Here is a 23,809-nt window from a genome sequence, read left to right on the forward strand (position 1 = left end):
ACTCTAAGACAAAGAAACAAAATGTAAGCCTGATTTTCAATAAGTCAGAAAAAAGAAAAAGAAAAATCTCTCAGCCCGTACATTTCATATTTAATCCAGATTTCTAGAAAACACCAGAATAATGCTAAAAAGTTTCTAAAGAGGTACCAGATGCTTATAATATGACTACACGAAGACTGATGGAGAAGGTATAATGACTTTCCCAAACTCCTCTGAACTGTGGAATGGGAATGCTTTCTGGAAGAGTAGGTAGGTAGCACATTTGACAGAGAGCACCTGGCTGAGGGGGACTTTTATCACTTGCCAGCACTGGTCTCTGCTGGATTGAATGTCTATTTCCTCTCTAGACATCTGGAGTATCATGAAGCTGGTTCAAGCTACTATGTGAAACTCCAGGAAACAAACGGTTTGAATCCTCGTTAACTGCTAACTATGTCTTTATGTTTTTAGTCTCTTGGGCTTCTCGTTGATCATCCCGAGTACTAATACGATCTTACAATCTAACCAGAAAGAACACTTGCAAGTCAGCATTCTGTAATTAGCAGAAAGCAATAGCAATTGTTTTCCTGGTGACAATTGTTATAGCTCCTTTGATCTCCAAACTACTTGGATTAAACTACATTGCTCACCAGACCCAGTAGTGGTGATAAGGATAGCTATAAGAATAGCCCATTATCAGCAGGGGTGTGCATACACAATCTTATTTCATCATCACCACAGCCTGTGAAGTAGGTTTGATTTCTTCTAAGACCTAATAGTTGGGTTGGAGAGGCAAGTCAGCCATTAAAGTCTAGGCTCACAACCAAAAAATATAACCTGTCCAAGGTCACATAACAAATAAATTGTAACTCTGGATGTAGACCTACTGGCCTCCTGAACTACTTTTCTCCCTTTTGGTTTACTTGATTGCTGATTTTATTAATTTGAGGCAGAGTATCTCTATGTTGACCTGGCTGCCCTCAAACTCACAAAGTTATGCATGCCTCTGCTTCCCAAGTGCTGGTGATGTGTGTCACCATATCAGGCTGTTGTTGTTGATTAAGGACATTAGTCTCCCCTCAAGACAAGCATATAGCAGAGGAATAGAATTCAAAAACCAGTTGCTAATATGTGGTAATTTGTGATGGGGCACAAGGAAGGATGCTATTTATGAACCCTGTGCAGTCACCTCGGGGGATAATGAGCTAAGGAAGAGAATGTATAACTGAAAATGTATAACCACACTCTGGGAAGCTGCTGTGTAACACTGTGCTTATGCTCACACCAGTATATTATACATTAAAAGATTTGTGAAGACAAGAGATCATATGTTAACGGTTGTTGTTACAATTAAGTGGGAATAGTTTAGAAAACTAGCCCACATGCAAATCAGGCTGACATAATTAGGACAAATGAGTCATTTGTACTAAGATTCTGCATCTAAAAAATCTGAACTGTGCTATATTATTTTGTGTTAATACTAATCAATAAAGGAAATATCTTTCTATGTTTTCTGATATTTCAGAAGAAATGTATTTTATGAAAAATTATAGAGGATAATGACGATAAAAAAGAATAAATCTGGAGAACTATAATTATAGCTAAACAGCAAAAGTAGTGAACTTAAGAAAAGATTTAAAATAAAAGAAAACTTTTGGTGGGAAGAAGGGTTTCAGTGGGAGAGGGAAAGGGTATGAGAGGGTAGTTAAGGTAAAAAAAAATGACCTAAATTAAACATACACACACACATACACACATACACACAAACTGTCATATGGAAAGTTTTATAGATAAAAGAACTATAAAAGAAATCATTGCCTCTGTTCCAGCCTTCTGAGTGTGAGACTGGACATCAGTAAATCTCGCAGGATGCTCACAGGAACTGCTGCATATCATACCTCAGTTGCCTGAGGCTGCGCTGTGCCTCCTGCTCCTCACACACATCAATATGAAAACTTGAGAAAACTCTAATGTTCAGCCAAATTGTTCTGCTCTCCCAAAGGACTTGGGAGAAATTCAATCTATATTTTCAGTGGCTTTTTAGTTAGCTCAACAGTTTCTAACTCTAGCTAATTCCCTCTTCAGGCTTGCCAGCATCTAGGGGTCTGGCAGGTGCCCAGGCATGATGAATCACCAGTAGCTTAAAGTGGGTAGGCGTGTCAACTGCTATAGCTCACAGGCAAGAGGACTCAGGAACCAACAGAAAGCGAGCCATAGACCTCTCTGATCACCCCCAATCATGTGATACTTTTCTCATTTCCCTCTAGCTTTCATATCTTTGTTTTAAATTACTAACATCTTAAGCCAGAATGTTCCTGGTATGAATGGATAGGCAGGTATACAGACAGATGACAGATAGATGATAGACAGATGATGGATAGATGATAGATGATAGATAGATAGATAGATAGATAGATAGATATAGAGAGACAGACAGACGGACAGACAGAATCTCTGTCATCACAACCATAACCCTCCAAACATCCCATTGTTGCTTTTGACTGTCTCCAACCATCACCCAACACCTCTCCCATTACAATTGTTCCACCACAAATAAGAGGCAAAAAAATCAATCAAAACCAACAAACACAAACAAACAAACAAACAAACAAACAAATAGAAACAATAAAATGCTGAAGCACACCTAGCTGAAAGTGGTCGATTTTCATGGAGCTGTTGTTGACAGGACCGAAGATGGTGACCACAGAGATCCTCCTGGTAGCCATCTTGCAGAAGCTCTCCAGATATTCATCCCGCTGCTGCACATACATATTGTTCTCAGCCTTGGGAGTGGTAATCAGCTGGAGACATGGGAGGACAAGCATGTATTAGTTCACAGTGCTCAAGTCACAATGAAGCCAAATCCAGAGACAACTGGGAACAGAGTGTCCTTAAACTGTTAACTGCTTTCTTAGGCAGTTGCATAATCAACACCCAAGCCATTTTGACAGTCTCTCTCTCTCTCTTCTTTTTTTTTTTTTAAAGTAAAATAAAAACTAGTCCAAATAGTTTAGATGTCTCTATTCAGATCTCTAATTTACCTTCATTTCCTATGTACCATGGTTTTCCTATTTGTGGGCACACAGAAATATTTATTCTTCAAGTCTGTCACATTCCATGAATCTCTGACATGCGATAATTGTCTGCCTTTCCTCATTTAGATCTATCCTAACTAATTAGACACTGGATAATTCAATCATTTTCTCATTTCCATAACGTTGGGAGAGTTTCACAGCCAGGACTTGCACACTATGGAATAGAATTTTTATGAGGTAACCTTGCAGACAGTTTTTATGATGGCTTTGGGGCCATATTTTGCCATATAGATGATAGTCATTGCCACGCTGGGCCCAAGGAGGGGGATTTTGATACTAGAGCCCAGCTCTATTCTAGCAGATGGCTTTAACTGTTTTACTTTAGCCTCCTTTAAACCAGATCTGTAATTTTTTTCATCAGTGTTTTATGACTCTTCTCGAGAAAAGATACTCAGAGATATTTTGATCGCTAGCCATCTGAGAAGCTAAGCTATATTTCATTTTGTATATATTATATTTATGAATATATGCATTACATATTTATGTGTATATATATACATATATGTGTGTATATGCATGTATACGTATATGAGTTTATTTAATTATTTAGGTTCTCTTGTGTCCTCTAAGAACGCCTTACTGTTTTGAATCTACCGTAAGACAAAAGCTCCTCTGATCCTCTGGTCATTTTAGTTGCCTTTTTTTGGAGCCTTCTCCAGTGTCACAGATTTTCCAAGCTGAAACCAAAACTATCGCCCACACTCTGAGAATGGGCAGGAGTATGCTGCCTGCTCTGGACGTGGGAAACCATAAAGTGTGTTCTGGTGATGGGCAGATTCTTCTTGATCTCCCTGACCCAGAAAGCTCACAGGGCAGGTGTCTGCCGTGAGGCCTGTCAGCACCCCTTGTCAGCTCACCCCTTGGCTTAGAGACAAGCCCAATATTTTCTTGCATTTAGCCATGTTCGCATTTAACAGCTACTTTCCCATTTTTCCATCAAAAACATGTAATCTCTTTCTAAAGTCTGTGTCCACAAGGTTAGCATTTTGGGTTAGGAGGAGTTATTATTAATCTCTGCCAAATATTTTATCAAAAAATGGCCAGTAAATTTGGCTCTGAATTATCTCGCTCTTGATTTTTCTCCATCAGAGTTGTTTATTGATGCCTACTAGAGTTCCCTGGTGAAATTTTTGTGCTTGACAAAATACTCCCTCTGGGACTGGAAAATGCTTCTGAAAGCCCACGAGCAGAGCATTAACAAAAGTTTTTGGTTTTGTTTTTTAAAATGTTTTTTCTTAGCTCATCATTTTAAGCAGAAATGTTCTGGTTAATTTTGATTTTTCTGGTTTAGGCCTGTTCAGATGGACATAGTGGCCAGGAAATATGTTTAAAAGATGTAATCTCCATGAGAAAAGTATAAAAATCTCACATACTCTCTAAAATGTATTCATTGATTCAGATTTAGCCTTAAGAAAAAACATTAGGGTGGTTCTAAAAATATATAGTGATAATATTTTGGGGTGTTGTTTGTTTTTAGTTAGTTATGTGTTTTGAGAGGGATGGATGAATTTTGAATTTTAATTTAACTTGACATAGTTTAGATTTTTCTTTTTTGGCCTGTCTTTTACTTATAATAGACCGTTTGGGAATGAACAAAATGTTGTTTAAGCGAGAACATAAAACAGTGAAGACAAAGATAAAAAAGATGGACTGCTCCTGGTTTTGGACTCCCAGACCATATTTAGGTTATATTGTAGAGAGTTCGAAAGAACACTTCCCAGAATGCTAGATGGGTGATAATTACTGTCCTCTCATCTCCATACACAGGCTCCGTTTCATCGTCTCATGCTTTGTCATGGAGGCCTGTGGTCCGTGACCAAAGTCTCCTCCAGTCTCTCCCCCCCCCCCCCCCCCGAGCATGTATAATTAAGAATTTCAGACAATATGTAATCTCAGAGATGCCCTTTCTCCCCTGCATAGCAGCTTCTCCCACAAATGTACACAGCAGTGCTGAGCCGTGGGAGCCCAGTAGCAATCTCAGAGAAATAAAATCCTCCCAGGCTGATCTTAACCTGGAGCCTTTGCCCAGGGGTGTTTTAACCCATCAGGAAGGTAATGCCCACATTGCACAATTCAGCTCCTGGCTTCTGGCCTTTCAGGCTCTCTCCCTGGGCTTACAGGGTCTCTTGACCCTTATTATCAGACCAACCTCAATCAGGAACATTAAAGCAGCTTTAGGCAGAGTGGTGCAGAGGAAAAGGTGATGTCCACCGTCAAAGTGGGGGGCCTGCCATTTTGTCTTAGCTCAAAGGTGTCGTGTGGCCTCTCACCTTTGTCGTCCTTGTCAAGGAACAACCACTACACAAACTTCACAGTCTCAAGAATTGAGTAATGCACATAGATTCTTGCACAAGCGTGTTTGTTGCCTTTGATTAGTTTACTCCATCTCCGGTCTGCATTTGTCTGTGTCCTCCAGCCTCCTACACTCTCACTACTACCATAGCTCAAACACTTGCTGCTTTTAATTTCAGTTCTAGAAGTCTTCACAGTTCACATGGGATTTTTGTATCTTTTTCATCATTTATTTTTATGTAGACATCATGTTCCTTAAGACACTGAGATCTCAGACTCTGACCCTATCCCGTGATCCACTCTATAGCTGGTTCACTTTCCTCAAGCTACAGAGATCAGTCCAACCATATTAGAGTCAGGGGGAACTCAGAAACATGAGGATCCCTATCTATGACTATCTAGGCAGCGGCCATAAGTCAGATGGAAAAACCTTCTCTTTATACTTAATCTGCTGCCGGATGTAGTTTGCACAGGGAAAGAGGAGCAGCTGATCACCTGACATGTCAGAGCCTTTCCCTGTGTGCTGACATCTCGGTCACATCCATTTTCTAGCTTGGCAGCATTTCCAACAGTGCTAAAAATGGAAACTGTTTCCAGTTTCCTCTTCCTAGAAAGAGCTCCTCAGCACTCCCCGGTGAATGGTCCTGTCATTTGGCCTCGGGCCAGCTTGATGGCTGAAACTCAGGGCATGGGTCATGAATTTAAGTGTGCACGATCTTACTTGTGTTTCTGTTTCAATGGTGTGTTGGATCAGTGAGTCTCAGAGGAGGACAAAACCTGGTTGCATAAGTAAGAGGGGCAAACAGGAATGAGAAGGCTCCGGGAAAGTTTTGAAACAAATTAAGTCTAGCTTAGTCTAAGTAGTATGTTAGGCTCAAAACACTAGATTTTAAGAGGGTTCCATAAACTAACTTTCTGCCTTATAAAACAGATCCTTAAATCCTTTACAAAGACTAAGCCAAGAAAGGAGATTGTCATCTTAATAACCAAGTTTCTGAAGCAGTGTTGAAAATATTAACACACTTGGATTATGAGAGATTCCATTGCCAAAGAATTCACTTAGTTCAGCATATGGAAGCTCCTTGTAAACTGGCAAGTAGGGGATCTCAGAACCACCAAATGATTGTCTGTTAGCTATTCTCCACAAAGACCAATGTATTAGTGATAAACAGCCACCCAACCGCTCTGTAGGCAACCCAAGAAGGACAGCAAGTTATCCGAAGAATTGGAAAATGAATTCAGTCAACTGTTCTTCACCAACGGCCTAGAAAGCCAGAGTCTGAAAAGTTTGTGTGGTAAAGACCGTAACTCCACATTTGTGCTTCTTACAAAACGTGACTGTTTCCACACGAGTCCCAGAAACTTAACGTTCAAAATGAAGTTTTAAAAATGTACATTATTTATTTATTGTATGCGGGGGTGGGGGGGGTGGGGGGGAGGTGATGCATATGGAGGCCAGAAGACAACTAGTGGAAATTGGTCCTCTCCACCGTGCAGAGCTTGGAGGTTGTTCAGCTTGGTAGCAGTCCCTTTTACCTGCCAAGCCACCTCACTAACTCCAGAATAAAGTTACAAATGTTCATATTTATTAACGAGTAGTTTTATTCTCCCATTTTCTTTGTGGTGTATGCCTAGCGAGGCTGATACTCAATGGAAGGTTGGTTGGAGAGTGGATGGAGTTTGAAGTTGAACAGATACAAGGTCTTCTTCGTTACATAAAAGCTACATGCCTGGGGTGAACATCTCAAGTAATCAAATTTCTATTTTCTCATCTGGGAAAGAGGGTTAATAAATCATTCCTTGTAGGAACTGAGCGAACTAAACCATGCAGTTTCAACAGAGGTCTCGATTGTAGAATCTGCTCTTTTTTTTTTTTAATTTTATTTTAACAAATTGAAATGCAGATAGCTTAAAGGATTGAGCTCTGGCCTCAAAGCAGGACACCTGGATCTATCTGCAATACTCTTGGAAGCCTTGGAAAAGTCATTTGCTTAACCACAATTTATACAGTTGCTGCTCGGGTTTCCCTAAGTCACTGGTTGAATAGCAGCGATGGGATGTTTTTGCCTCTAAAGAATGGGATGGATGAGTACAAGCACCAGGGGTTTTAGGATGAATTTGAGTCAGGGATCCAGTTACTAAAAAGCTGAAGAAATGAGGAAGAAAGCACCCACCATTTTTTTTTTGGAAGGCAACCCCACTCGTAAATTAAGCACACCAGGTTAAGTTGAGGCTAGAAGTTCTCCACCATACTTCAACTGTTAAGCCTTAATGAATGCTAATTGACTCATTACACTTTCTGAATAACGTCAGCAGGGTTGGATGGAAAAAGTGAGTTAGAAGGGATTAATGCACCCCTGCTGCCTTTCACCCAGAACCATTGTTTTGATATCAAGGTCCTTCCATTTCACCTTTGTCTTCCCTCACACATCATCAGCGCTTCAGAAAACGCACCAGTGATATGATCAGCTGGTCACACACAGGCCTGGCAGACTGAACCTTATCCTGCTGGGATTTTCTTTGTAATAACAAACCTGATTCTCTGGCTAGCTCCAAAGAGCCAACGTAGGCAGAGACAATCCCGGCTGGTTTATGTTTTGCCTCCTATGACATCAGCAGAAGCTGTCCTTTGAGTTTTATTTGATAACAATTTATGACCAGGGATACTGTTAAAAGCAGAGAAGCCCCAGCTGGGCATTCCGATCTCTAACAGAGCAGGAAACAGGCAAAAGCAATCGGCACAGCTAACATCAGGGGTAGAGCATGAAAACCCCTTTCTTTTGACTTAGCTGTTTGGAGCAATGAGGTTATTTGTCAGGCGGGTGCACAATGACAATCCTGACATTTTACCCTTGGTTACTTCTTTCTGTTTAAAATCCAGCTATGGGGAACACTCTACCTCCATTGCTGGCCAAATGGACAGAATTGGGTGTGAGGGTGCTTTAGTGGGTTGGGCAAAGTCCCAGGTACTCAGAGGGCAAACAGGCCAAGTGTTAATGCTTTCCCACGCCCCCAAGAGAGCAGCCTGGCTCCGGGCATCCCAGAGTTTAGGATCCCTATTCGGGAACCTGCTAGAGTTCTACTTCGAAATCAGTGATTCTTATGTCGAAATCAGTGATTCTTATGTCACTAACAGGAACATTTGCATTTCGATGTATGGATTCTGGGTATATACAAGTACCTATTGATGACTTTAGCAAATAGCCTATCAGATGATAACCTAAATTTGTACAATTACTTGAAAAGTCTGATTTAAAATGCCATCAACCTACAGAAAGTACTAAAGGGAGTCTCTCTCTCTCTCTCTTCACATACACACACACATACACACTCACACATACACTCACATACACACACACACTCACACACACTCACACACACACTCACACATACACACTCACACACACACTCACACATACACACTCACACACACTCACACATACACACACACTCACACAATACACACACACACTCACACATACACACACACTCACACAATACACACACACACATATACACACACACTCACATACACACACTCACAATACACACTCACAATATACACACACATACACACACACTCACATACACACACACTTACACACTCACACAATACACACACACACACTCACACATACACACACTCACACAATACACACACACACACAAACAGAGCACTTAGGTTTTGTTCTAATCTCTAACATCACTTTTGATGGAAAGTAAAAGAAAACTCAGGACGTGTTCCACCTACAACAAATTCCACAAAAGCATCTGCCCTGGTTAGCATTTCAAATGTGAATTTAAAATTTTTGAAGCCCCTGAAGATATATAATCACCAGAGTCTCTCTACTCGATCATTAATCCAGTTTGGGCCACACTGGGCAAACCAAAAGACTTTTCAGAAACACCCTAAAAAAGAGTGCCTGTCTGGCTTGCAAGATGAATGCAGGCCAAGAGTCAGCTCCTGTGTTCAGAAGAATGGGTGTGGTCCCATTGGCCTGTCATGGCTCCTTCAGCCAATATCTAAGAAAAGCCTCACCCAACACGAACGTGCTGATCTTTTGTTATGTATTTGGAGTACCATATTAAACTTTCGCTTGGCAGCCTGGACAAATATCATGGTGTTAAGAAGCCAAGGTTAGGGTAGAACTCTTGGAGATCTAGGTACATGCAGAAGGAGTCACAAACAGGAAAAGCTATGGTTCTTTCTTTGACGAGGAAAGACCTTCCCTTTAGGATTGGCTTATTTCTGCCTAAAACCTTCTTTTAGTTTATCTAGATCCTTTTACTACTTCATAGACAGTGTCAAGTAATACCCGAAGAGAAGGCTCCTGAGATGATTGTACACACTCAGCATTAGTGGTACTCAGAACACCAGGCAAAACAGAACTAAGGATTGAGTATCCCCTTTCCCCAACCTGGGCACACATGCCCATTTCCAATACAGCCCCCAAAGAAACTGACACTCACTCCAAATTCATACAGATTCACTCTGGCGGCCTAGAAACCAGAGCAAGTAACTTAATCCAGTGTCACCCAGAGAGTCTGTCTGCTCTTTCTAATAACTGGGACAGTAATGGAGGAGGCAGCCTTCCTAGAGAAAAGACATCTGCCCACATGCTTTAAAAGTGTCTCTGAGTTTCACAGCTACCAAGTCACTATGTAGTCCAGACTGACCCTGAACTCACAGAAATCCAGCTGCCTCCCAAGAGCTAGTATCTAAGACATGAGCCATCATACCCTGCCCCCAACCTTCTTGAACACAAAGCAGACTCAGCCCCAATCTGTCATCCACGATGTGATTTTAAAACATACACAACAAACGTGTCAACCCCCCCCCCACACACACACACACCTCAGCCAGCACAAAGAGGTTACTTACGAGGAGTCTCCGTATGCCTTCGAAAGACCCCAACAGGTCGGCCACTGACTTCCTGGGACTTGGAGCGAGCTGTTTGGTGGTGGGCTTCTGATAGCCATTCTGCTCTGTCTTACCTGCCTTTTTCTTCTGATTCTTTTCTTTCTCCTGCTTGTTCTTTTTCTCAGCTTTCTTCGCTTGCTTTTCACTCTTGAGTAACTTGTCTTGTTTTGCACTCTTCCCTTTTTTTTTCTTCTCCTTCTCGGGTTTCTCAAGCTTTTCATGCTTTTTCGATTCCTTGGCATTCTGGGAGGGAATGTTGTCCACCTGCGGCTCCTCCTCCCCCTGAGAGGTGGTGGGCCGGCTGAGGTCGTACTTCGCCTCATATTCATTGCTGAGAATTTTGTCTTTCTTTTTGGGCAGCTTCCCCTTTATTGGCTTGTGAGGACCTGGCACCACATTTGGGTCCTGGTGGCCATGTTCTCGTTTGTCTGTCCGGTTGTCCCGGAAACGGCTTGTGCCCACAACTCTTGTGCTGCCCTCCCACAGGGTGGTAGGTGGGGTGGCTGTGAAGCTCCCATAGTTGGTGGCTTTGCTGGGCCTCCTGGTGGCCTGTGGCCTCTCTCTCTGTTGCTCCTTCCGAGGTAGAGGGTAGAACTGCTCTGAGACAGAGGGTCCCCTTGCAGTAGTCACCTCAGCTGTGGCGGGAGGCCGATGGGAGACTGAGAAGGGATGCTGCCGGGATGTCCAGGGCCTCTGGGTAGCTGGATAGGCAGTGGTGGTTGTAGGTCTTGCAGCTATTGTCACTGCTCTGGATGTGGCCCGAGTGGCTGTCGTGACTGGAGCAGGGGGAAGAGTGGTGGCCCTTGGAGTTGGGGGAGGTTGAGGAGTGGCTGCCTTGCTGGTGGCCTGCTTTCTCGGAGACTCTCTGGTGGGGTGGACTTGTGTTCTCCTTGGGTCCTCTTTCCTTTTGTCATTGCCCGGGCCCGTGCTCCCTGCTCCACCACCGCCATTGTTCCCTTCCTGGACCACTTGGCCCTCGATGCCAGAGGCCTTACACTTTTGGACAAAACCCTTCTGCCTGATTTTCTCGATCCTGCGGATGGGGCCTTGATCGATGACCTCATACATGGCTTCCAGCCTGACCGGGTAAGGGTAGCGCTCCTCCACCTGCAGAGTCTTTTTTAACAGCACCATGCTAAACTTGCCCTTCTCCAGTTTCAGGAAGCTCATTAACTTCGGGATGAGATTAGGGTCCAGTGGCTGCTCCAGGATCTGCCCCTCGCTGGTGATCCTCCGTACCTTGCCCGCTTCCTCGCCTGCCTGGTGGAACAGCACGATCTGTTGGATGTGCCTTTCTGCCAGCTCACAATACACATCGTCCTTCAGGAGACTCATCATGAGGCGGTAGTAGCCCTCTGAGGCGTGAGGGGCTGAGATGACCCACACCCTGTTCTTTCCTGCAAAGCTGGCTAGGATATTGGGAGAGCTGGATCCAGAGGGGAATCGCACCATTCTTGTCCGAGCAGAGGACCCCTCATCTCGGACCATCTCACGCGCCGAACTCCTAGCTATGGGTTTCAATTCAGGTCTGACTGGGACCCCATTGATACCTGAGGGGGATGGTCTCACGGTCGGGTGAGCTAATCTCAACACTGGGACGCTCTTCTTCCTTTGGGAAGGCTGAAGATTTGGTTCTTCCTGAGTGGCTTTCTCAACTCCACCAGACCTCCCAGTGTGCCTCAGATATCGAGCTGACCTACTGCTGACCGGAGAAACCAAAGGTGCTTTCCGTCCTGTGTGGCCGTCGCTCTCCAAGGCAGGAGAATGAGAAGCTGAACCACACACCAGCCACATGGCCAAGAGCGTGGTCAAGTGAGGTCCCATTTTCCACATCATTGTATTATCCACTTGGGGTGGGGTGCAGAGAGGGAGTAAAAATAAAAATAAAAATAAAATAAAATGAGAAGGGAGAGAAAAAGAAAAGAAAAAAATAATTAATTGCAAACAGAGCTGGGTGTTATTTCTTTCTCTATCTTGGCCAGAGGAGATGAGCAGGGGGTAATTAAAGAAGAAAGAGGAGGGAATGCAGAGGAGAGAAACAGCTTCTTCAGCTCCTCAGTGCTTAGCAGAGTCAGTCATTAAGCAGGAAAGCTTTGATTCACAGGCAGCCTGCATGCGGCAGGCTTGTTCTGCCTCAGCGGGCGCTCAGGTCCCACCAGAGACCGTGTAAACCAAGCGTTCTAATTATGAGCACATTCGCACTTCATTTCTTCAAACAAGCAACAAGGAAACAAAACACCAGAGAGCCAAGTTTGCACACTTACACAGTGGTTCATGGAGACGGCATGCAGAGGCTTTCCAGAGAGACTTGAAGGCTGGTCCCAAGGACAGTTTTCCTAGGTGAGATCGGTTCCTTCCTGCACTCTGTCTCCTTGTGGAGGGTGAGCTGCAATTCCTGTCTGCAAAGCAGCCCCGGGAGCCCAGTCTGGGCTGACTCCCTTTTTCTGGCTGTGTCTTTTACCTTCTGGTCCAGTGGGATGAGGTGACCGTTGCTGGCCTTCGGACGGTGTGTATCTCCATTTGTGTGCAGTTTCTCCTGGGTCTGTGTGTGCCGGTCCTTGGCTGCCACAGGGATTTTCCTAAAAGTGAAGTCCTAGTGATTTCGGAATCTCAGTCTTCCCTTCTGTGGAGTTCCCAGAACTTCTTATCACCCTTCCCCTCCCACAGTCTGGCCGAGTCCCTTTGTTTCCGAGCGTAAAAAACACTGGGATTAATATGTTTTCCAGGCTGAAGGAAAACAGAGGAGCATGAACAAGGAAAGGGACAATTTCCCCTTCCCTTCTGTCTCGCTTCCCTTTATTTCTCCCCACCTTCTTTTCTCCCTTCTTCCCCCCTTCTCCTTCTATTTCTTCCTCATCTGGATTCCATCCCAGAAATGTCAGGGCTACTTCAGGTTTGCTCCAAACCAAACTCAAACAACAGCAGCCACTGGAAATCAAGAAAACTTCACTAAGAATTTAACAGATCAGCAAAACACGCCTCCTTTCCCTTTCAGTACATGGAGAGTCCCCGTGAACCTGGCGAGGAAGGAGAGGGTTGTGCTTGGGCTGGGAAAAGTTTTGAAATTCTACACATCATCGTAAATCACTTCAGCATAGGATGACTGAGGACTTAACCCCTTCCATACCGAGCCATGGGGCGGGGCCTTCCCTTCACTGCGGATTCTCACACTATAGTTTGAAAGGGGAAAATCCTCAGATTGCTCTGGCTCGCTGGGTTTCCTAGAGACAGCTGCTCATTTGGGCCACAGAACTTGGTGTTGCATGTCGAGACAGTATGCATCTATTTATAGTTCCACGTGTGTATTTTTATCTCTTTTTGCCTGCTTTATGCTTTGAGTTTTGGGTTGGAAAAGCCCATGGAAAACATGACTAAGTTGTTTTTATATTATGCTAATTGGGGCTCATGTTACTGCGTTCTTAGTCCTTATTTCTCCTTGGGATGGGTGGAAACTGGTAGAAAGTTAGCAATGTGGGCAAAGGCTGCTGTCTCCTGAGACTGCAGTTGGACATTACATCAGGGAATGGGCATTCTAGCTCCCAGCTTCTCTAGAGATGGTGAAGTAAGTGTGTGTGTGTGTGTGTGTGTGTGTGTGTGTGTTGTAATATTCAGCTCTCCAGATGCTTTAGGAATCTAGACTCCTTAGTCAGCCCCTAGAGGTTGTAATGATTGGCTGGGAAGATGGCTCAGCTCGTAAAGTCTTTGCTTCTCGAGCCTGAGAACCCGAATTCAGATTCCCAGCACTGGGCACTGAGGCTGTAACCCCAGCACTGGGGAAAAGGAGCAGAGGCAGGTGGATCCCTGGAATTCACTGCCCAGCCTTTCTAACTGAATCGACCAGCTCCAGGCTCAATGGGAATCCCTGTCTCAAAAAAGTAAGGTTGGGGGGCTAGTTAGACTCCCTGGTTAAGGGCACTAGTGGCTCTTGGAGAGGACTTAGGTTTAAATTCCAGCACCACATCGTGGCTCACAATCATCCACAGCTATGTTTCTTCCAGGCAATATGGACCTTTCTGACTTCTGCAGTCACCAGGCATTGTACATGGCATGCGCATATGCACACACACACACACACACATGTGAAGGAAAAGCTTTTACACACATTAAATAAATAGGTAGAGAGTGACTGAGGAATAGAACTGACGCCAGTATCTGAACTCCACTCCCAGCTCTGTATGCACACATGTGAATATGCCCATCCACACATAAGGCACACACCCACACAAATATGCACACACACACACACACACATACATACACACACACACACACACACACACACACACACACACACACAGAGAGAGAGAGAGAGAGAGAGAGAGAGAGAGAGAGAGAGAGAGAGAGAGAGAGAGAAATAGCATTATCAGGCTCCATAGGAGAGACTGTGGCAGCTTTCCCTCCAACCTTCTGGGTCTGTCATGAGGGCTCAGCTTTAGGGCAGAAGGGAAGACATCTCAGGTCCCATGGGCATTTCTCCCAACCTCTCCAAATTAGTATTAACTGTTGACAACAGTGGCAACTCAGGGTGCGGAAACCCCATGACCGGGGAAACCATACAAATGGCTCCTCTCAACGGTGAAAACCTCATCCCTACTTGCATCCATCCCGCAGTCAGCTCTACCTCTCCCAGTTACATGCGCCTTCCCTGCACATAAAGAAAGCTCTGAGCACAGAGGTGAGGAAATTCCTGCAGGTGGCATTGGATGTGGCACTCTGATGTCATTGTTCAGAGTGCACAGGGTACCAAGCAGGGAGGATGCGCACCACTATGAATCCCATTTCATTCAAAATGTCCAGCTCATCAGTTCCTCGTGCCCAGCAATAGAAAATAACTCCCTGTTATTTTCATTATTTTCTGGTATGGTCCACACTGAGCCGTCTCTCCTTATTTATTGTTGCTATTTTCTTTTGTTTTTTCCCCCCCTAATGACAACAGATACCAGTTTACTAAATATTTTCATGGGCTTGGCACTTTCATAGACTCTGTTATTTAACATACCTGGGAGGTAAGAGGATAACCCCCTCCCCAATTTATAGCTCAACAGAGGCTTGGAATGTTTCAATATATTTCTGGTTATCACACAAATAAGTGGGGGTGGCCCTGAAGTTCAGGCGCGGCGTCCTGCGGTGAGGTTTCCTGCCGTCGTTTTCTGCCCACGTTCTTCCTTTTTAAAATATACTCTCAGTTTCTTTGTGCTTCCCACTTTCATAAAGATTTCATAAATGATCTCTCGTTGACTTGTTCAACCAGAGCAAACGCATCCTCTTAGAGCTCTGCTTTCTGAAGCAAATGTGCAGTTTACCTTTCACCTTTCTCAGTAGTTCCTTAAAATATCTCATTCTATTTCCTGCTTTCTCATGTCTTTCATGAACCTTCCCAAAACCGTGTGGACGACCCGGACATCCTTGCTCCGTGCGGGAGTCAAGTTGAGATACAGTTATAACAGCAAGCTGGCAGCATCCAGAGGGGAAGGCACCCAACCCGCAACCCAGAGCTGCCTTTCTCTTCTTGGGATCTCGGGCTCTCCTCTCACACCGTGTCAGTAGGTGGCGCACTAAACACGTGAGCAGGAACAGACCTTTCAGTGTGTACCCAAATCAGGGGCCAATTGGGATTTCTCCTGCTTGCTCAGTTTTCCATCTTGCTGTCTACACCTTAAGTGGGACCTCAGAAAATCTCTTCAGGGATGTCTGGGATGTGGGCGTTGAGGAAGAGCAATTTAAAGAACAAGTTCACATCTACTCCTTTATGGGGAGACCTAGAATAATTTGTGGCTTATAAGGATCTGAATTTCTAGTTTTGACAGTGTTTCATTTAGGTCAGTCCCCCTTTCCTGCAACCCAAGAAAGAACTGTGTAGGGGTGGGCAGATCCAGAGGAGATACTGAGGCTGAGAGATGTTTACTCAGCCAAAGGGAAAAATTATACATTAATTTAGGGGCATGGTCTGGTTTTGTGGTTGGTCTTTCGAGACAGGGTCTCCTTCACGGCCCAGGATATTCTGAAACTCAAACATAGACCAGACTGGCCTCGAACTCACAGAGATCTCTCTGCCTATGCCTCCCAAGTACTGGAATTAGAAGTGCACCTTCCATGCCTCAACCAAGAGTAAATGTTGTAAATGCTAGCTTGGAGGTTTGGTGACAGGAAACTCTCCTGTTTTGATTGCATAGTGTTTGAACAGGAGGAGGAAATATTTATGCAGATTGCTTTAGAGAAATGAGGGTAGGAGGTTATGGCGGTTTGAGAGAATACGGTCCTCATATGCTCATAGGGAGTGGCACTGTCAGGAGGTGTGGCCATTTAGGAGAAGGTGTGGTATTGTTGGAGGAAGTGTCTCAGCATCTTCCTGCTGCCTGCAGATCCACATGCAGAACTCTCAGCTCCCTCTCCAGCACCATGTCTACCTGCACGGCCCTGTGCTTCTTGCCAAGACAATAACGGACTAAACCTCTGAAATTGTAAGCCAGCTCCAGTTAAGTGATTTTCGCTATAAGAGTTGCCATGGTCATGTTGTCTCTTTACAGCAATGATGCCCTCACTAAGGCAAATGTGGTTATCTAATGAAAGTAGAAGTGGACACAGACAGAAAGTCTTCCAGAAAAGAGGCCACTAGCTTGCTGGACCCACATTCATAGAAACGTTCTGTTCCAGGCATACCAGAGAACCCAGGCTCTCTATCCCCTACAGAGAGCTCTCTTGCACAAAGTACTGCTCAATAGATGCCGCTGAACTGAATTCAAAACACTCTTCTATTGCCTGGGAAATCATTTGTTTAGAAGGAAACAAGAAACAAAGAGTGAAGAGAACAACCCGACATCTCAAAGTTATAGGACAGGGAGCAAAGGGGAAAATAACCTGGCGTATCAATGTCATAGGACAAGAAAGCCACATCCCGTGCTCCAGGATTCCCTTCTCGCCAATAGGAAGGCTACCAGGGCTATTTGATCATACCTTGAGGGACATACCGAATAGTCACACAGTAGACATGGCTGTGGTTTCTCTTTCCACTCTCAGACTTCAGTCAGACTTTCTTAGGCCACAATTGTGTTCTTTAGCATGCAAATGAACTCTCCTTTCTTGGTATTCACAGTAGAGAAGGAGATAGAGGGAACATAAAAAGATATAAAGGTCAAGGGAAACCCCACCATAACCATTAACTCAGGAGGCTGAGCAAGCCCAAAAAGGTTCTCAGAAAAGATAACCCCAAAACAGATCAACACTTGAAACTGATCTCAAACTACCAACCGAATGCTACATACCTAAATTAAACTTAAAAATAGTGTGTGTGCTTTTTCAAAAAAGAAATGGCTGCCTAAAGAAGACCTGAAGAAGTTCATCAGCTAGGCATGCTGATATGAAAGTGGGGAATCTTTAGGCACCCTACTCTTAGGCAAAGAACTATAGGCAACCAAGGGATGCTGAGATCAGTAGAGATGGTCTTCCCCAAGGATGAGACCCTTAATTGTTTATCTAATCCCAAGTGTTCGTCTCTGAGCTCATAGACATACAATTGACACTAAGTGAATTAAGAATTTTTATATAGCTCTCTCTCTCTGTATGTGTGTGTATGTTTGTGTGTATGAGAGAGAGAAAGAGAGAGAGAAAGAGAGAGAGAGAGAGAAAGAGAGATGCTTATGTATGTAATAACAATGAAAATGAGGTCATGATTTCAAGACAAATCAAGGCATCTACATAAGAGGAATTGGAGAGAGAAAGGGGGAATGGAGAAATGATGTCAATATATTTTATTTAAATTTTTAATTAATTATTTAATTTTTAAAAAAATTAAAAATATAATTTAAAATAAAATACATAAGAACATTTATTTTTTAAATGTTGCCTGAAAAGCTAATGACCAAAACTCTCAAAAGCAGTTACTGGTTTTCTTTTATAAAAGTTGACATAAGTACTTAAGAGTTTTTAAGGGGAAGTTTGGATACTTAACAGTGCATAGATAGTGATACCAGAGATATGGCAAAGAGGCATGACAAAATGTTTTCTTTGGTAGAAAGATGAATCTTCCCCACTTGATAAACAAAATGGTTAGTTTTTGTCAATGTGACAAAATGTTGAGTCATCTGGGAATAAGAACCCTCAACTGAGAAAATGCTTATATCAGATTGGCTTGTAGGCAAGTATTAATCAAGATATGTGAGGGAATAGACTACCAACCAAGGAGTATACAGGGAGGGATCCATGGCTCCAGATACATAGATAGCAGAGGATAGCTTTGTCTGACATCAATGGGAGGGGAGGCCCTTTGTTCCTATGGAGGTCTGATGCCCCAGCGTAGGAGGATGCTAGAGCAATGAGGTGGGAGTTAGTGAGTGGGAGGAGGAGCACACTCATAGAGGCAAAGGGGAGGAGGGAGAGGGCAAATGTGGACGAGGGGGTTTGTGGAGGGGTAACCAGGAAGTAGGATATAATTTAAGATATAAATGCCCCAGCATTTAATAAAAAGACATTTATATGTGACGTGGAAAGTCAGTTGTATTGGATGGTGTTTTGCTGAGGCAAACATGTAAAGGACTGTTTTCCTGATGCAGACACAAGTGAAAGGATGTTTTGCTAAAGCAAGCAAATGAAAGGACACATGATGAAGGATTCTGCCCTAATGACACACATGTGTTGGTCCAGGTTACATGTGTTGAGCTCCATTGGTTGGGACTCCATAGAGAGAAATACACACACACACACACACTCACACACACATATATCCCAATGCTTTGCTGAGGCTTCTTGCCACTTCTGCAGACTCAGGCCTGATTGACAATGTGACGTCAGCTGATACAGACTCACGTGAAGTTTTGCTACATCAGACTCATGTGCTGAGGCAAGACATGTTGAGGCAAGACCTATGATATTTGGAGGGAGTCCTTGTAGAGCTAGCTGTGCAACGAACATTTCTTGGTCTCACATCTTTGCTGATCTTTGCTTGATGAGAGAGGCACAACCAAGAACTTTTCCTGGTGTCGCTGTTGGTTCTGGTCCTTCCTGCTGACTCCTGCCAATTCGCCTGAGGCCTGGCTGCTTCTGCTAGTCCTTGCCACAGCTGCTGATTCGTGTTTGACATCCCAACTCTACTGAACTGGACTGCTGGTATATCTGTGAAGTGTTTGCGAGTGGATTGAGCTGCTGCTGCTGACCTGTGAACTGAACTGCCGATTTCCTGGCAAAACAGATGGGATTTGCTCCAAAGAACCATTTCTAAACAGGTACACTTCCCCATATCCTTTCTTTTCCACTACCTCTAGTGGGTGGTGGGCTAGAAGAAAGGTTAAAGAGTTTATAAGAACGTCATTAAAATAGGGTTTGAAAATTTTTAAGCTACATGCTTGAGTAATGATTGACATGGGAAAGGCCCATCCCACTATGGGGAGCACCACCCCTGGGCTGGTAGTCTAGGGTTACATAAAAAGCAAGTCGAGTGGCCCAGCTCAATGGCCTTGGCTTTTAGGTTCCTACCATGGCTTTCACAACTGATGGACTCTAAGTTTTAAGCCAAATAACCCCTTTCCTCCCCAGATTGCTTTTGGCCACTGTGTCATCACAGCAATGGAGAAACTAGGACCATGAAGATAAAAAAAAAAAAATTGTGCATGAGATGGACAAGACCGTGGTAAGAATGATTCTTCTTGAAATTATGAGGAAAAAGAGTATTGTAGTTCTACCTCACACTACAGAAGGTCTGGCCATTGTACACAAATGTTCAGTTATCTAGAAAAGGCATTAAACCTGTATATGCATATGACAACTTTTTCAGGGTCCAATACTATCTTTGGCTAAAGGCCTCCACTGAGGGTCTCAAACCTGGGTGAGAGGTGGCTGCTGTATACCTGTAGAGGCGCTTGAAAGAGAGACTATGAAAAGGGAAGGAGTAAAAGGAGGTAAAGAGAAGAAGGCCATTTTAGCTGAGGACAGGGATAACGCACCCAGAAACAGTAGGAACAAGTCACTCATGTGGTGGGAAGGAAAAGAATGTTCTAGGTGGAGCAAATAGAACTGCACGGATCCAGTGATAGAGGGTGTGTCACAAGAGTGTCCTGGAAGAATGATAAAGAAGGCTTTTCATCAAAGACATGACAAAACAACTCTGTGATTTTTAGGAATGCTTATAGGTGCTTGCTATCGATGAGGATGAAGATGAAAAAATGCCATCTGGGAGACCTTTAGGAGGGTGCTATACCAGTACAAGGACATCTCTCTCTCTCTCTCTCTCTCTCTCTCTCTCTCTCTCTCTCTCTCTCTCTCTCTCTCTCTCCCTCTCTCTGTCTCTTCTCTCTTTGTCTCCCTCTCCCTCCCTTCCTCCTTCTCTCCCTCTCTCCCTCCCTCCCCACTCTCTCTCTCTCCTATAGTTCCTGCATTCCCCTGTCCTTCCAAAGCAGACACTGAACTTCTGAAGTACCCTTCTCTTATCACTCTGACCTAGAGCTCTGGTACTAAGATTGTAAGTCTACGACCATCAAATACAGTTGGCAGAACTTGGTAAACCCAAGAAGACACGCTAACTATGAATGGCCACTTTAAAGAAAAACTGCAGAGAAGTAAAAGTCTATACTGCTAATGAAACAAAGGGTCTCTTTCTCTTCATATATATATATATATATATATATATTATTCATATATATTCATATATATATTAAACAGCATTAACAAACAAAGAAAACGCAGTGCGTCAAATCATCCAAATTAAAGGGTAAATATTTTCTTTCCTTCTTTCCTTCCTTCTTTCCTTCCTTCCCTCTTCCTTCCTTCCTTCCTTTTTCTTTTTCCTGCCTCTACCTCCTAAGTACCTGGATTAAAGCCACATGCTGTCATCACTCTGTGTGAATATTTTCTTTGTAAAAAGCTTTGTTTTTATGGTAAGTGTATGTATGTATTTATGTGTATCATGTTCATGTCTATTGTCTACAGAGGCCAGAAGAGGATGTTACATCCTGTGGAGTTACGTATAGTTGTGAGCAACTATGATGGGTGCTGGTCATGGAAGCCTGGCTCTCTGAATGACTAGGCACTATTCTTTACCACTGCACAAAATATTTTCATCAAATGCTAGAATTATGAAACTGAGGCAAATCAATTCAGGAAAGTACTGTAAGTTTTTATTTTACCCATGCATTACACATTCAAAGATTAGCTACACATGAACCTTATTCTAGTGTTATAAATAAGCAGACAAGTGGATGGAGACTGTGCTCTGGGGTAAGTGCATTTCTTAATTGGGGAGCTTGGTTTGTGGAAGATAATGATAAGTCCTCTGAAGAAAAGTACAACTCAAGTGCAACTCAGGGAAATATGAAAGCAAATAAAAGAAGAGAGAGGCAGGATTAGATAATGTCGAGGGCTGTTCCCTGTCAACACACATGCATCATCTTTCGACTCAGATGTCTAATGTTTCCCAAAAGCCCACCCGGGCTCCTGCCCCAGTTGACATTACTATTTGGAAGTGGTAGAAGCTTTAGTCTGTGGGGCCTAGTTAGAGTAGGTAGGCCATGGAAGTGTGCCTTGAAGAATATACTGAGACCTCAGATCTTTGCTCCGTCTCTTTGTTTGCTGATAGTGATGAGGTGAACAGCTTAGTTTTTATCTCACTCCCTGCTATGATGTTCTGCAGGCCACAGACCCAAAGCGATGGGGCCAAATAGCCTCAAGTTGAACCATGTAAGACCGAACCAACTAAACTTTAACTTTTTTATAGGTTGATCGTCTTGAGTAGTTTTCCAGTGATGGGAAGCTGACTGGAATCTAGCTTGCAAAGAAATCTTTGGGTACAGTTTCAGTTGGGTTAGTTGTTGTAGTCTTTAAATTCTGAGTTATTGTCTGAAACCTCTGGAAGCCAAATTTTATGAATTTGGTCATAAATTCATATATTTATAAATCCATAAATGGTCAAATTGTTTAGCTCTGCTTGGGGTCAACATACGATTGCATGATAATATGTTTCCTGCATAGTTCATTAACTAGCATAGGAGAGAATGTTTGGAAGGAATTCCAAGTATGCTTTAGATTCCTGCCACGGGATAAGTGTTCCAGTAAGTGGATACTCTGAACAGCACTATCTCGAGTCTCTTTAGATGGCTGCTTTGAAGTCGGGCTCTGCTATTTTCTTAAGGTCACCCTGGCTAATAATCACATCAAATAGAGTTCAACTGGAAATCCACATTAGGTTCTAACTTGAAATTCTTTTAACAAAGAGTCTATTGCAAAGATGTCAGAGTAAAGGTCAAGTACAATATAACCATCAGAATGCATGAACTATCAGAAAAATTCACAGTTGGAGCCAATAAACATTAAGTACATAACTTTACCAAAGACCAAGAGAAATGAATTATACTGAAAAACACAAGTCCTAACTAGAGAGCCCCTGACCTGTATTTGAAGATCCTTTCCCTATTTGGAGAATCCATTCATGTAGTGGCTGGGATTTGTTTTGTCTATGAGAAAGCAACATACGGTTTGTCAACATCCCTGACTCTCAGTTTATTCATCTAAAAAAAATATATAATGTTTTTTTTTACCAGGTGTCGGGGTACACATTTGTAATCCCAGCACTTGGAAAGCCCAGGTAGTAAAATCATCACGGGATTGAAGCCAGCCAGGCTTACATTATAAGCCTCAGTCTTGAAGAAAGAAAATAGAAAACAGTGGAGCCATTTTCCCCCGCTAAAGATGTTTTGTTAGAGTCCTACATGGTTTGAATGACTGGGGGGAAAAACACAACTAACAGGAGTAAGCGATCGGGAATTTTTCAGTTCACCCGACTCAACATTTCACTCTTGGGTAGGTTTCTTTGTAGATTTCCATTAGAAGCCCTATTATGTTTTGTTCTTTTTTTTTAAAAAAAAATATTTATTTATGTATTTTATGTATGTACGGACACTGTCGCTATCTTCACACACACCAGAAGAGGGCATCAGATCCCATTACAGATGGTTGTGAGTCACCATGTGGTTGCTGGGGATTGAACTTAGGACCCCTGGAAGAGCAGTCGGTGCTTTTAACAGCTGAGCCATCTCTCCAGCACCGGTTTTGTTCTTACTATGGTAAAATAAAGATGTTGTGGAATCCACCTTTTAGTCATTACGTGTACAGTTCAGTGTCCCTCTGTGCCTGGGTACTGCTGTGCAGCCATCATGGCTGTGTTTCCCCAGAGACTTTTATTTTGACAGACTGAAGGACTGTGCACACTAAACACTACCTCTCTGCCTTTCCTATTCTCTTGGTGCCTCATAAGAACTATAATGCTTTCTATATCTTTGCATTTGACCAGGAGTGGTTATATTTTATTGTATGAAATATAGAGCCACTACCATGCTAAAAACTCAGCTGCTTGGAAAATAGCCACATAAGACTTCCCTCACTAGCAACCCTAAGACAAAAGACCAGTGTGACAGCATAGGAAGAAGATGGACAGGGGTGCTAAGTACCAAACACAAAGACAAATAGTTAGAAAACAAGAAATGCTCCTATAAAGTACTGCAATACCTGTTTGTCATGTAAATTGAAGGCAGAGCAGATC

The 23,809-nt window shown here is 43.3% G+C and overlaps 1 protein-coding gene across 1 annotated transcript in view; it reads right to left on the minus strand.

The window, feature by feature from the left end:
- The window catches only part of Ccdc80 (coiled-coil domain containing 80), a 36,706-nt gene extending 23,371 nt beyond the window's left edge, over positions 1–13,335 (minus strand). The window contains exons 1-4 of the mRNA XM_052158791.1: positions 13,098–13,335; positions 12,552–12,866; positions 10,249–12,134; positions 2,624–2,780 (exon numbers count right to left, since the gene is read on the minus strand). Of these exons, the coding sequence (XP_052014751.1) occupies positions 2,624–2,780; positions 10,249–12,123 (2,032 nt within the window). The 5' untranslated portion in view covers positions 12,124–12,134; positions 12,552–12,866; positions 13,098–13,335. The remainder of the gene's footprint in view (positions 1–2,623; positions 2,781–10,248; positions 12,135–12,551; positions 12,867–13,097) is intronic.
- Positions 13,336–23,809: the final 10,474 nt, after the last annotated feature.

The sequence above is a fragment of the Apodemus sylvaticus genome, chromosome 15 (assembly GCF_947179515.1).
Source record: "Apodemus sylvaticus chromosome 15, mApoSyl1.1, whole genome shotgun sequence".
Classification (NCBI taxonomy): Eukaryota; Metazoa; Chordata; class Mammalia; order Rodentia; family Muridae; genus Apodemus; species Apodemus sylvaticus.